The 14,225-nt window shown below is 40.9% G+C and overlaps 1 protein-coding gene and 1 long non-coding RNA gene across 3 annotated transcripts in view; both read left to right on the forward strand.

Moving 5' to 3' along the window:
• Positions 1-1,925, forward strand: part of LOC102196136 (uncharacterized) — a 3,197-nt gene extending 1,272 nt beyond the window's left edge. The window contains exons 2-3 of the long non-coding RNA XR_311627.1: positions 274-370; positions 625-1,925. This is a non-coding gene — a long non-coding RNA (uncharacterized LOC102196136). The remainder of the gene's footprint in view (positions 1-273; positions 371-624) is intronic.
• Positions 1,926-2,723: 798 nt separating this feature from the next.
• On the forward strand, positions 2,724-11,926 carry LOC102196334 (reticulon-4 receptor-like 1). 2 transcript variants are annotated; one of them, XM_005728997.1, is made up of 3 exons: positions 2,724-3,013; positions 8,891-9,039; positions 9,126-11,926. In XM_005728997.1, exon 3 carries the CDS (start codon positions 9,128-9,130, stop codon positions 10,367-10,369), a length of 1,242 nt encoding a protein of 413 aa, XP_005729054.1. In that variant the 5' UTR covers positions 2,724-3,013; positions 8,891-9,039; positions 9,126-9,127; the 3' UTR covers positions 10,370-11,926. The 2 variants fall into 2 exon arrangements, with proteins under 2 accessions (XP_005729054.1, XP_005729055.1); XM_005728998.1 differs by lacking the exon at positions 2,724-3,013 and adding an exon at positions 7,404-7,457.
• The last annotated feature ends 2,299 nt before the right edge of the window (positions 11,927-14,225 follow it).

Genomic DNA, 14,225 nt, shown 5'->3' on the forward strand with positions numbered 1-14,225 from the left:
TAAGGAGACGGTTGGCATTTAACCTAGTCACTGTCCTGGAAACCGGCTCCTAATGTGGGCTGTGTAGTTTATTCTTTCATAATTTATAAAATAACCACATAGAACAAGTAATAATGATAATAAAAAAACTGTTTTCCAGATGCATCCATCCATCATCATATATGTTTTATTTTTGTATAAAGGAAAAAGTAAATAAAAATATGATGAAGGATGCATCCATCCATAATTAAGACTGGATGCCAGTTAAAGAGTAAAACTGGGAATTGTTTACAGCTGGGCTGCCCTCTGTGTCCCAAATTCACCACCACACGTGCAAGGACCATGTGCAGACATCTGGAGTCCCACATCAAAAATGCAGTTTATTTCCAAGGTAAGCTGATGACAAGAGGAAATAAATGTGGGCTTCTTTTGATTAACAGCGTTGCATTTACCGTACATTTAAAGGTCAACAGTTTTACTTACTCTTACCAACTCTGATTTGGAGTCAGTAGATCAGCTTTAGAAGAAAGCTAGAGTTACTTTGAAAGAAACATGATTTTTAAATATTTATGCCATCGCATCACTGACTAAAATCACAGCTGGACAGCTAAATTCCTAACTGTGATGTATGGCTGTCCCTTGCAGATACAAACATTTGCAGATGCAACCTGCCTTGCCGAGACACGGGTCATTACCACTGCCCGCACTGTGAGAAAACAATCATGCGCAAAGAGGATATGACATTACACGTAACTGGATGTCGAAACACATGTGATACAGTGCCACCTTCGGCAGAAATCAGGGCACCTGCATCATCGTCATCATCCTTTTTCACTCCCTGTGCTCCCCAGCAGAGGTCAGCGCAGCCTCCTTTGGAGCGTAACCTTCCCACATCAGCTGGAGAGGACTCTGTAATGTCAGACCATTGTTGCACACTTGTGTCACCTGTTGACACTCCGCCATCCTGTCAGCCAAACTCGGCTCCCCCTCCAGACGCCTGTAAACCACCTGCCGAGGCGGCACAGTCTGAAGCCACAGAGCTGCTCTCTTCACGTGTGATGTATTTAAAGTCAGTGAAGTGCCCTCACTGCGCCGTCGTTCTCTACAAAAAGAACTTATTGGTGCACATACAAAGAAAACATTAAAGCTGCATCTCATAGTAAAAGCAAAGGTGTTAGTAAAGCTTATGGCCTCTTTGACTTCCCAAAAGGCATTCATGTGAGACTTGGATGACTGAGCTGCCTCAGAACAACAGTGGGGGCTGTTCAGTGGATCATTGACAGTATGTGGAGAAAAACACAGTAGAAAATTTGCTGACACATATGTATTCCACACTGAATTGATTATATTTTGGTCTTTATATTATAATTTCTTGTTTAGAGGGAATTCAACATATTTTTTTGCACTTTATTAAAGGAGCGTTGTTTGGTTCACAGTTCCATATGAGTTTAGGTCTCCTCTGCCTCCATGTAACCTCTTCTGATTGGTTGCCTATCACAAGCATAAGGCTTGAACAGCAGATGGATGGAGCTTCTTTGTGACTGAGATGATCATATTTGGGATATCCACTCTCACTGGCATCATACAGATCCAAAAGTATAGAAGATTGCCTGAAACTGAGTGTTCAAGTGAATTATTCGGTGGTCAAAGATCACAACATTTTGACAATACCTGAAATATTTATGTACCAAGTCTTATAAAATTTCACTTAAAAGGGAAACCAGGTTAAATGTGTCAATATTCAGAATAGAGAAAAAAAAATCTGGAAAGTTTTCAGCTTTACGTCTCAGGAACAGGTGGTCAAATTTTGAGAGTGTGTTGGTTTAGGCCGAGGCAGAAGTCCTAAAAAAACTAACTCTGTGGAGCAGAGCAGGCCCATGCATATCTTTGTAGTTGCAATCATGTATTTGCAGTTTCCCTTTCAAAGCAGGAGAGCCACAATACAAGGGGCATCGAGATGATCAGTATTTTATTTATTTTAAAGTGAGTGAGGGAATGAATTTGCAGTGTGTAACATTTCTGTCAGAAATCGGTTCATAATGAACACAAGTGCAGTAATTGCACTCTGCAGTAAGCCACTTTCATTTAGTTTGTTTTTCTTCTTCTCTCATCTGAAATTTGACTGTTATTTTATGAAACCTTTATTAAATCTTTTTCAAACTGCCACAATTACTGGGACTTGGAACAATCGGAAGTTTCTAAGATGGATTTTTGAATCTTCCAGTATATAAGTCTGACTTTAATAAATGCCTATATTTCAGAGGCTATACTCCTTCACTTTTACTTGAGTAATAAAGTTGAATCGTTGATTCAACTCTTGCCAAAGTATCTGTACGTCTGCTAAAGTGACAAGTGTGTTTACTTGTGCCATTAATTAATTTTTGATATTAATAGTTCTTTATGTAATTCCCTCTGGGATTAATAAAGTGTTCTGATTCTGATTATTTACTGTTGGAACAGCAGCATCCTGTGGGTTGTGGATTATACGAGTCAGACATTTTTCTCAGCCACTTTCAGCTGTTTTTAGTGCATGAAATAACCAATACAACATATGCACTCAATTTTTACAAAATTTTGCTAGAATTCAAGTTTATATTTATCTGCTTTTTATTATTTAAAATACGCCAACACTGGATTCATCCGATCCTGAGTCGGTGAAATGTTGAAAACGACTTCAACCAAGAGGTGGCGCCCTGCTACATCACACACCTTCAGTGGCTTCAGTTAAACTTTGCCCGGTGCTCAGCGAGGGTTCAATCTGTCGTCTTCAACCAAATAAAGGATCACATTGTGTAAGGATTAACTTTATTAACACCCACACAAAGATACACTCCCTCACACAACCAGGAGGCTGTGTTTCCACACTCCTCTCGGAGGAAGACGCGCCCCCGGATTCGCTGGAAGAGGGGAAGCCCTTCAGACGGACCACTTGATGGGATGCAGAGAGGAGAGAGGAGCTGCTGCCGTGGCTGTGCGTGATGTTCGAGTCGTCCATCAGGGTTTCAGCGCAACACGCCTGTAGCTGACATCGCAGGTAAGGTGATGTGTTTTAAATATGGACTGCGTGTTTGTGCGTCAAAACGCACCTTCACTTAACTTTTAGGAGGTGTTCCCGTGTTTGTTTGTTTGTTTGTTTTTTCAATTATAGCCACTTTGTTTTGGTCCGAGTCGTACAATAATGCTTTTAATGTGTTTTTATGGTGAACAGTGGCCAGATTTAAGCACTGCAGGTGGTCACGGACCTATGTGACCCAGTGCTATCCAATCACATTCAGAAAGTCGACCATACACCAAAAAGTGTTTAGAATATTTAATTAATTTGATTTTGGTAATTATTGAATTACATTTGTATATTTAACAGTACTGAGTTTGGAGAATTAAAATTTTACACAATAAGCCCCCAAATCACCCCCCACCCCAGTGTGTGGTCAGCTGCAGCTCTAATTTAGCTCAGATATTTTCTGCTCAAATGAAGGAGAATGGAGACCGTTATTTCAGAGGAAGCTCTGCTCCCAGAGAGGATGTAGCAACTCACATTGCTGGTCAGTGAGATCATCCTTGTTCTCCAGATTTAAATCTTCTTAAAGGCGTAACTCAGAAGATCTGCAAAGGTCAGCAAGTGACTTATGTTTGTGTGTAGTGTCAGAATCCAAAGATCAGCTCATCAGCTAATGTTTGCACTGAATACTGGACATAGACTGACTGACACCTCAAACAAGGCATGTCAGTCAGATGCTGCTCAGCAGGGACCCTATAACCTTTTCACTGCCCCTGTTATCAGGGCGAGATGGGAGTTTGACATTTCAGACATGCAGTTATCTTAACGAGCAACTGCATGAACTTAGTTGCACATATACAAGACCTGTCCAGACTTGGCTCCTACTCGGGTGTGAACATTTGAACCAAAGTGTCCAACTCCAGGCAAATTATTTCCTTCACGCATTTTCCTTTTCCGTGTTCAGAGGGATGTTCCTGGGTCTTGATAGCCATCAGTTAGAACAAAGATTTCTCACAGGGCTGTGCAACATGCAAATGAAATGGTGCATATTATAAATAAACAGAGCACTATACAGGCTCTGTTCAAATGATGACATATGAACATCCACTGGTAGATCTTAAATTGGTGATTGCTGTCTTGTTTCATTATTTTTTGAGGATTTATCAATAAATGTCTGCTTTTTAATCCGGACCTAACGTGCTCTCTGTCTGTTTCTGTCATACATATACGATTAGAAGACTGGATTTTAATATTAAACATGAGCGGAGTGTTAAAAACTGATGTCAGAGTAAGTGTAAGTATTATGCCCGTGAGCCAAAAAGCTCAGTGTTTTTAAAGACAGTTTTTCCTGCTCTTGGCTCTGTATAATAATAATATAGTCATCCACCCAAACAATGATCTGGCTGTGAGGTCAGAAGCACCAACTGCCTGCTGTGAAACCTTCTGTTTGTGAAGAGCAGCCAATCAGAAGCAATTTGCCTTAAAGGCAATGATTTGTTTCAGAACCAAGGAGCTGTATCGAGCCTCGGTATAATAAAAAAAGAAAGAATTATAGAGAATGATAAGTCCCCTTTAATGACGCTTTACTCCATATATCAACTAATCAGCATCCCAGCACAAGTGAATGTCACATGTTCAGTACTCTGCAACAGATTTAGATGTTTAGTTTCCAGCAGGGAGACCTTCAAGTTCCCAGATTCGTCCTGAATAAATATGAGAAAATAAAAATATGGAGATGGAAGTGATCATATTTTATTCAGATTTTATTCCTCTGAAGTGGAAACATGCCTGTTTGTCATCCCAGGAATGCTCGCGGCAGAAGGAGCAAATGACTGATATAACTGTTTTCACCCCTCACTTTTAGTGTCTTTCAGCTCATCTTTTGTTTCCTGGCCAGCGTTGGTTCACTCTCACTGTTCTCCTGAGTGTTAAAAAGCTATGTAAACTGTCTGTGGACTGCTGGCTTCGCACCAAACTGCAGACACAAAGTTAGAAACCAGCTGGTGAACACACTGGAGCACGTAGCTGCTAAAGAGGACAGATATTTGTCTCAGGAGTTTGCACAAACCAAACCAAAACAAGAATGATGTAAATGACTTTACATTTATCAGGTGTCCAGAAACTCGTCTCCAGTGACTGTTGCTCTGTTGCCATACCAGCCATTACGTCCAATATGACAGCTAAAGCTAGACCAGTATATCAGTAGCCGAGTGCAGATGTATCTGTTGGAAAATTATTAAGAAGATATAACAGTGCAGCCACACTGGATCAGGTTTATTAAGGGATAGTACTTTACTGTTACAGAGAACATTAACAAGGTTAATTTACGGTTTTTCAACTGTAAAATGTGCCATTCGGTCTGGATCTTGGTCAAACTTTTTTTTTAATGTAGCAGATATCATTAAAAGATCCTGCAGTGCTGTATCGTTTCTAAGCTTCTAGTTCACATTAACAGCTTGGCTCTGCTGGGAAAAATCAGCTATTCCCTGTAAAGGATGTGTTTTACTCAAAGTCACTTCATGCTAATATTAAAGAATTTAGTTTTAGTCTAAAGTGACGATTAAAATACACAATTAAAGCTGTTATACTCTCTATGAAGCTGTTTTCACTGTCAGAAGTGCAATAAGATCCCATTTAATACAGACTTTCCCTTTAACATATACAGCCTCCTTCATACCGACCATATCTCATCCTCCCTCATACTCATACTAGAAATGTTAGATCATCTCTACAAGCGGCAGATATCAGCTCAAGGCAGATTATTTCTCTCCACTGACGCTCACTTCCTGCATTTGTTCAGGAGCCTCGCTGCTGTGCTGATATTTTAAGTCAAGGTTGAAAAAAAGCCATTTGTGCCTCTTTTATGTCCAGGAGAACATTTGGTTTTACAGAGGAGCACACTCACGATCTGGAAGAGTCTGTGAAAATTATTAAAAACGCTACACTTGAGTAAACCAGGAATTATAGACATGTCTGGTTGGTTCTGGTCTGGGAATTGTGTTGTCCAACTCCAGGATGTTGGCAGTAGAGCCTCTGAGACTGCACGATTCAAGGCAAGCCTCTTTAGCTGGGACACATCCCACTGACACATCAAAGGCCCGTTCAAGGCCTTAGCCCCCCTTTTTATTTCTACCAGAATGTATTTAATCATTTAGAAAAGTATGATAAATGGAACCAGTAAACAAAACAATCAAAATTATTTAGAACACATTCACACAGAATATTCCCAGTCAGAACACATTTGGAAAGAGAAAATGAAAAGAGGAACAAACGGGCAAACACAGCAAGCTGTTCATGAGCAGTTTTAATGATTTGCATTTCGCTGCTTGGGAGCGCACTGCTATCAGGGAGTGCTGTCGCTATATAGAGTGGGTTCAATATATAACCCGTTTTGATATAAGACATCAAAATAGTGAAAATACATTGAGCTTTCTGAGACTTGAAGATTTGTGTCTTGTTTTCCCCAAACAAAGGTCCAAAATCCAGAGAACAGCTTAGAAGAAAAGCAAATGTTCTTCTTTTAGAACAGGGGTCCCCAATCCCAGTCCACGCGGGCCGGTGTCCCTGCAGGTTTTAGATGTGTCCTTGATCCATCACAGCTGATTTAAATGGATAGATTACCTTCTCAACATGTCTTGAAGTTCTCCAGAGGCCTGGTAATGAACTAATCATGTGATTCAGGTGTGTTGACCCAGGGTGAGATCTAAAACCTGCAGGGACACCGGCCCTTGTGGACTGGGATTGGGGACCCCTGTTTTAGAAGGTTTCAGATAAATTCTCTATCACTTGTTTAATTCTGGCATATGGAGTTTGGCTGAGATTAGGAATCTCTTTGGTGAGAGTGTCCTGAGCTGAGATAGGCGGGGTAGGAGAAACCAGGGATCCAAAGTAAGTAAAGTTTATATCTGTAGCACATTTCACAGGCATAAAAGTCACAAAGCACGTACAAGAATTAAAACACAATTAATATAAGACGAGAACCATGTTAAATGAAAACAAAACAAATTAAAAAAGCCTGATTAAACAGAAAAGTTTCAGTCAGCTAAACAGAGTTGGAGTCGTAATCTGTTCCAGAGCCTTGGAGTCACAGACTGCAAGGCCCTAACCCCCTGGTCTTGTACAAGGAACAACTAATAGATTTTGAGCTTGTGAGCAAAGAGCAACAATAAGTTGAGATAAAAGTCACGGGGAGAACATGCACACTCTACCCAGAAGGTCCCTGCTCAGGTTTAAACCCAGGAAGAAACCGTAACTAGTTGCCAGTTGTTACCATGTAACTTAGTTGTGTGAAGGTTATTTGGGATAAGCCCGTCCCTACCTTAAGTTGGTTTCAAATGTTGGTTGCCATGGTTACATGAGGTCTACAGGCAGACCCGGTGGGTCTTGCTTTTTTGTTTGATAATTTATCGCATTCCTTTTTTTGGCGGGCGAAACAAACACAGTCTCCGTCCCGGCTGGTGTCATCCTGCCCGCTTCACATGTAAGTCATTTGGAAAAGAAAGGCCTTGTTTATGCCGACCACATGCGCTTTCATGTTCAGGCGGCGTCACAGTACACATGTGAGTTTTAGGAAGTGACCAGCAATTAGTTTATTTGTGTCTCCAAGTGCAGGTTTTCCAAAATATTGTCGTGTCACGTTCTCCCAGCCAGACACACGGCAGGGATGAAACCTGAGTTTAAAGTAATTACGATGGAGTGAAATTACAGTGAAATAAGACATTTTGGGTACCATCCTCTGAGTCATCTTCGTTTTTTACTATACGTGCTGTGAAATTGTTTATTCCCGTACATTTTCAAAATGAACCTGTCCAGACGCTACAAAACAAAGTTTATATTTATGGATAAAAATAGCACATTTGTATTTTGCTGTTCAAGTTAAGTCCAGTTTGTGCCCTACACAGACATTAAGAGCATATATTCACTGAGCTAACCATTTGTTTTTCCAAAACTAAATTAACCAGCGAAGTTTAAATGCACCAGAAGGTCATTTAAAAGCACTTACTGTTGTTCTGAAGAATCCCCACAGACTCTTCTACATCTGGAAGTAAAAATATTCAGCTCGCTGATTGCACAGACAGATTTTTCGCTCCAAGAAATGTTGTAAACAGGTTCTAAATCTCATTTATCTTCATTGGAGGGCATATTTTTATCCCGGTGGTCCAAAGAGTCACTGAGGATTCTGGAAAAACCATCACAGCAACAATATGTGGGCTTTTCAAGCCCCAAATTTAACAGAAAGAACACAAACTGGGAATAGCTAAAATCTGCTATGGATGCTATTTATATTTATCTGCATGGTTTATATAAACTCTGTATGGTACAAGTTACAGGTACAGTTACTGTGAATCAAAGCTGCCTTGAGCAAGTGCAGCTCATGTCCACAGAGTTCATGCTCACAAACTGCTGCTTTTATTAATCTGTTATTTATTTGTCACCAAGTAGTCTTTTCAGTTTATTTACTTAAAAAGTGTGCATGTGCCCCCGTCGAGTGCACACACACACATGCTCGGCCCCAACTTCCACAAATAGACTCAGAATCTGTGGGAAACCCTGCTTCATTTTTGTGACCATAATGAACAAAAATTCAGGCTTAAACTGAACTATTAAGTACTACTGTATTTACCTTACAAAGTAAATTATTACAAGCAGGTTTACACAAACACACAGTTAAATCAACTTCAACCATAAACACCAAAATGCTGGAGGTTGTTTCAAAGAGCAAGTTTATTGACATGTTGGCATTAAAGTGAGACATAGATCCAGATTTGAGGGGGTCTAAGTCTGTGTAGATAACCTTCTTCTCAGATTAGTGTCCGGTTTTTCACTCCACTCATGCATGTGTAACTCCCATCTGCCAGTTAAGAGATTACTTTCATGTGAGAGTCATAGAAGCATCTGTTTCCTCTCTCACAGCTAGCAACTGATCCCCAGTGATTCGCGTCACCATGCCAACTCCTGCGATCCTCACAGCAACCTGGAGGAGGAGCTGCTAGGTTTACAACTATAATTCCAGCTCTGTTAGCCAACATAAAGTGGATCCCTTCCTAGAGACAAGGAAACAGGTAGGGTGGAGTAACAGACAGAGCACCAATATGTAGTGATGAAGTCATGTTTTCTGTGCTGGGATTAACAGTCTTTTCTGTTTCAGAGATGGTTTTCCAGTGGAGTCTCCGGCTGATTTTCATATTGCTAGTGAAGACAGGACTTGCTGTTGGATGTGTTTGTCCAGGAGCCACCATTATGTCCCAGTTTCCCTCCAAGGTTCCTGCTGATGTGTGTTGCCTGAACTACTCTGGATCTGCTTTCACCCGTGTGGACTGGTCTCTGTTTACCAATGAAACAAACATAGTGACACTGGATCTCTCCAACTGTAATATCAGCTCTCTCGATATCAGTGGCGAAGAGGCTTCTGGGGCCTCTGCATTGCAGAAGGTCTTTTTGAGTCATAATAGACTAAAAATGTTACCAAGTGGGTTTCTGGGGAGACAGCCCAGTCTGAAGGAGCTGGATCTGGCTGGGAACTTACTTCAGGAGCTTCCTGGGGACTTTCTAAAGGACTCCAACAACCTCCAGAAGTTGTTTCTACAAGAAAACCAGCTAAATTTCCTCCCTAGCTCTATATTGGACAATCCGAGGCTTCAAAAGTTGGAGCTGGATGGGAACCGCTGGGACTGCTCTTGCTTGTTAGTGGAAGGCCTGGAGGCAAGAAGGGAGGCTAATCGCACCATCAAACTGCAGGATCTGCTTTGGAACATGACCTGCTTCTCTCCCTGGCACCTGGCCGGCAGGACTGTGTTGTCGGTGAAGGTTACCGATGCGTGTCGGCCAGCCGGCCTCACAGCGCTCTTCATTGTCCTTCCCCTCCTCGTCCTGTCCACCTTGCTACTCTGCTGGTGCTGTGGGAGGACGAGGAAGAAAAAAGAAGTGCCTACTTTCAGCAGCTCAAAAAAGAGGCCTCACAGTTCCAGCTCCAACGGCCAGAAGCATCGCAGCAAACAGCAGCCTTCAGCGGCTGAGCAGGGTAAAGCTGGAGAGGGGATCCTGAAGAACCAGCTGCTGCTTCGCCCAGCATCCGCCCTCCTGGGCAGCACCAGGGACATCTATGAAGAAGTGGAGATCAAGCTGGGCTCAGTAGAGTCTCTTCCCCGAGTCACCTCGTGCCGCTCCAGCTCCACAGAGGAGAGGCAAGGCTCCCAGGAGCCTGATGGGGCCAATAATACAGAGCTGGACACGGTGAGTGTCACAGAAGTGATGAAAGACTCAGCTGACAGGGAGAAAGCTTACATGACTCAGTCAACCGAGTACTACAACCTGGTGCCAGGTATCGAACTGGAGGACTCGGACCATGGCGAGTACGAGAATGTGGCGACATCATCTTCCACCAAAGAATAGATCAGCATTACAGGAAATACTTTAAAAAATCTTTATTAGAATATTTGTGGCATTCACATGGTGCCTTCAAACCAACTTCCTGCATGATGAGGTCTTAAGATATTCCTGCCAAAGTTACTACAGGTTTCTGTCCTTCTTTGTGTTTTTGTCTGTCTTCTTTTTTATTTCATCAGAGCAGAACTACCTAGTCTCAGTTGGTTTGGCAACTGATCCACTTGATTCTCTCAAATATCTGAAAAGAGTTTTCCTTAAAATAGTCATATACTTGTGTCATAACACACAGAAAGTTTCTAGAAGTTAGCCTCCCATAGCATAAAGATACAGCAGGGCCTGCTCTGTCTGTACTGCCCTATCTGATAAATGCAGAAACTAAAGTTAAGCAGAAACAACACTGTAGCTCAATAAATGACAAATCTGTCATGGCTTCGATGCATGCTCACGCCATGGTATTTTAGAAGTTTTTTATTTCTGCTTCTGTGTCTGGAATAAATAAAGTTACGTTTTTAAGTTTAAAAGCCTGGAAATACCAAGATTTCTGTAATTAGTTTTGGAGGTTTGATAACAGTTTTACATCTAACAGGGAAGCGCTAACATGAAGATGCTAATGCTAGTCCAAAGCTTATTTAGAAATAAATTCATACATGTATTAGTGTCAGTGATCAGAGGCAGAAATACATGTTGTTGTTTTTTACAGTGGACATGTTGACTTGTCATAGGTGGAAAAGCACAGCATTGATAACAGTGCAGTTTAAATTAGCAGTGAAGGACTTCCTGTAAGTCAAATGCAGCCGACACTGATGCGCCTGTTCTTAACCCACAGAAAAACATCTACTTTACACTAATTTGGTTTCTTTCAAAACCAGCACTGCTGTGTTGGCTTGCTTTGAGGCATAAATTTGGGTAACTAAATGTATACAAATTTAATGTTTTCAGTATTCTGGTTTGACTGGGCCTTTTTAAGGTGCTAGTATGTTGATGTCTAACCTGGGCAAAGCCAGATAGCTCTTTGCCCTTCATCGAAAGAAGACCTGTTATGTTGGTCAGCTCTTCTATGTCTGAAACAAGACTTTTTTTTATCTCCCTTTAAGCCAAGTTTCTTCTGATTGGCTGCCCTGTAGAAGGAGCAGATTTGAACAGCAGGAGTGAGGCTGTTGTGCCCGCAGCTATAGCTGTGTGCTTAGACCATATTACGATTACCCACTCTATATGACATTTATACAGCACCTAGAGGAGAAACAAAAGAGAAAAACAAATGCTAAAAGCAGAATGAAGCCTGGGTTTTTGGCTCGCAGGCTTTATACACACAATTTAGACCTTTGGCTTTTACTACAAGCATCCAACATAGAGTACCTTACAAATTTCTTAGACCACCTGTCAAAAAACTAAGAAAACACAAATATTTCAGAAATCTTTCAAAGACTTGTTTACAACTGAAATAACTGAATTCACTGAACTAAATTTTTCATACTTGAATTTGAGACAGTATACTGGACTTAAGTGAGAGGCCAGAAATGAATCAAACATAACATTCAAACATCAAAATTAAATTTTCTGATCAGGAATGCAAGTAAATCACTTTTATGCTCCTTCATAAAACTTCTTATATTCTAGCATAAAAAAATAACATTAAGTTAAATTATATCTAGTGATAATCAGGTGGATATACTACATCTGAGATCTCAGTCCAGAAGCCCTCAGTTCTAGGAAGAACAATGCTCCTTTACCTCTGTCTCCATACGTAACACACAGATCAGGGAGCTTTATCAGTCTATAACTGGGTAGAAAAAATAAATGTATTTCCCCAAATTTCCTATTAGTGTGTAAAAAAAACAACAGCCAAATCAAAACAATGCATTAACTAGTTACAGGGACAGTGTGGTCCAGCCTCCACAGTATCACAATGTGTGAGGAAGTGATTTAATCTGGAGCTTTTCCTGTGGGACCCGAGGAACGCAGTGACGGCTTAAAAGGAAAAGGGAGGCCTGATTTTCCTTTTTTCTTTTTTTTTGCGCTTATGGAAAAACGCTGAAATAGATTTATTCTGTTTAATACTGAGTCGAGTGCAGTGTGTATTTAATGTCATTTTAAAGACAAGGAACGAGGATATATTTTTAACTGCTAAGTACAGCAGCCTTTTGTGTCTACTTTTTCTTTACCTCACACAACTGTCGTTGTTCCGGCCGTTCCTGTTCGACTTGTTGTACCGAACACAAGAGGATTCCTGATTAAGCTGCACAACCAGAAATATAGGTGCTGAACAATGACTAATCCCACCGCTATGTTCGTAGTTAATTTAGAGCTAAATGTAGAATGTAAAGCTAAGATGACAAATCTAATTTTATGTGTCTTTCGTTGTTAAGGGAGGATAAAAGGACAGACAAGATGACGACGCTTGCTTTGCGTCACACACTGAAATGTGCAGAGAGTTTGAAAAAGGCCATGGCGGTTGGGCCTAAATGCTGGTTTAAGATACAAATCTAAGCAGTGCTTGTTCGGTAAAGTGGAGCTGAGACCTGCACGAAAGAAAACAGTGCTCAGCAGGGTTATTGTGACAGTGTAGGACACTCGATCCTTATCAAAGATGTGGAAAACAGACGGATGTCTCGCTCTCACACTTGCTGGTTTCGCAGACTAATTGGTTTTTTTGTTCAGTGAAATACTGAGGGTGCAGCAAAGGGTGTGGAACTTCCTGCAATTGAAAAAAACTGATCTGTATTTTCCAGATGAGTTTTCACATATTTTCCGTTTAAGCTTTATATATCAACATTGTAAGGTTGCCAAGTGCTCTTCGGTCAAAAGACAAATGCAAAGACAGTTGATGCACAAAACAGCGTGTTAATGTAAAAGGGACATACAGCTACATGCCACTGATGTACAGTCCTGTGCATTTTAGATGTTATTCTCTGGTTATTATTTCAGTGCCTGTCAAGCTTTATATTTTTGTCATAGGTTTACATTGGCAGCAGTTATGTACTGGACTTTATTTCTGACTGAATAACCTGCTGACAAAATTTAATTTCACAATTTGTGAAATAGCCATGAAATGTGATCTGCTTATTTGTAAATATGGACACAATTTGCCTCATTTATCCTGTGATAGTCGTAAATGTAGTATTTTAACCCAGTCCACAGTCTTTTCCTCCACAGTCTTTTCCTAAAACTAACCAAGTAGTTTCGGTACCTTCATCTGGCCAAACATGCAAAAATTATATACAAGTTAGCATATTGTTAGAGTCGGGTTGTACTCTGTTACATGAATGTCTTGTCTTTATCCCCACCACTAAAGACAAAACATTTCCTGGAGTCTAAGCTCTAGTCACACAGCCCTGGAGACTGGTTGGGGACCTAGCAAGAGGTTGATAAGGAAAAACATTTTCTTCCTGAATAGTTGGCAAGTGCTTCCTGGGTGTTGTTGGATAAAATTAATCAGACAGCGGTATATAGTGCTGCACCAAAAACCTCTGTGATTACTTTGATTGCCAACAGATTGCTGTGATTGCCTGTAGTTTGCATGGAGCATTCTAACTTGTCTGCAAACATTCACCAACTCCTCACTAAGTGTTGTAGAACTGTGAAGAGTGCAACGCAAACTGGAAACTGAGACATTTTGCTTTCAAAGTGAAGTTTTGTGTGTTCAAGCCTGTTAGTTTCAGTCGTATGACACACTTTTTCCGTGAAGATGAACATTCTCCAGTTCCTATTTTACGTTACGCTTCTTCAATCTTCACTAACAACTGGTAGTTGGATAGCAAGGGTTTGCAGTGAAGTCTGTCTTCAATGCAAACTTTAGCAACCTGGTAGTAGCCAAAGCAATCACAAGGAGGTTTTTGGTACAGTTCCTAAGTCACCTAAGCCC

The sequence above is a fragment of the Pundamilia nyererei genome, unplaced genomic scaffold, assembly GCF_000239375.1.
Source record: "Pundamilia nyererei isolate P.nyererei 1_Seehausen unplaced genomic scaffold, PunNye1.0 scaffold00031, whole genome shotgun sequence".
NCBI lineage: Eukaryota > Metazoa > Chordata > Actinopteri > Cichliformes > Cichlidae > Pundamilia > Pundamilia nyererei.

What these genes read in the sequence shown, in the direction of transcription:
- LOC102196334 (XM_005728997.1), top strand. Translation starts at nt 9,128, where the DNA reads ATGGTTTTCCAGTGGAGTCTCCGGCTGATTTTCATATTGCTAGTGAAG.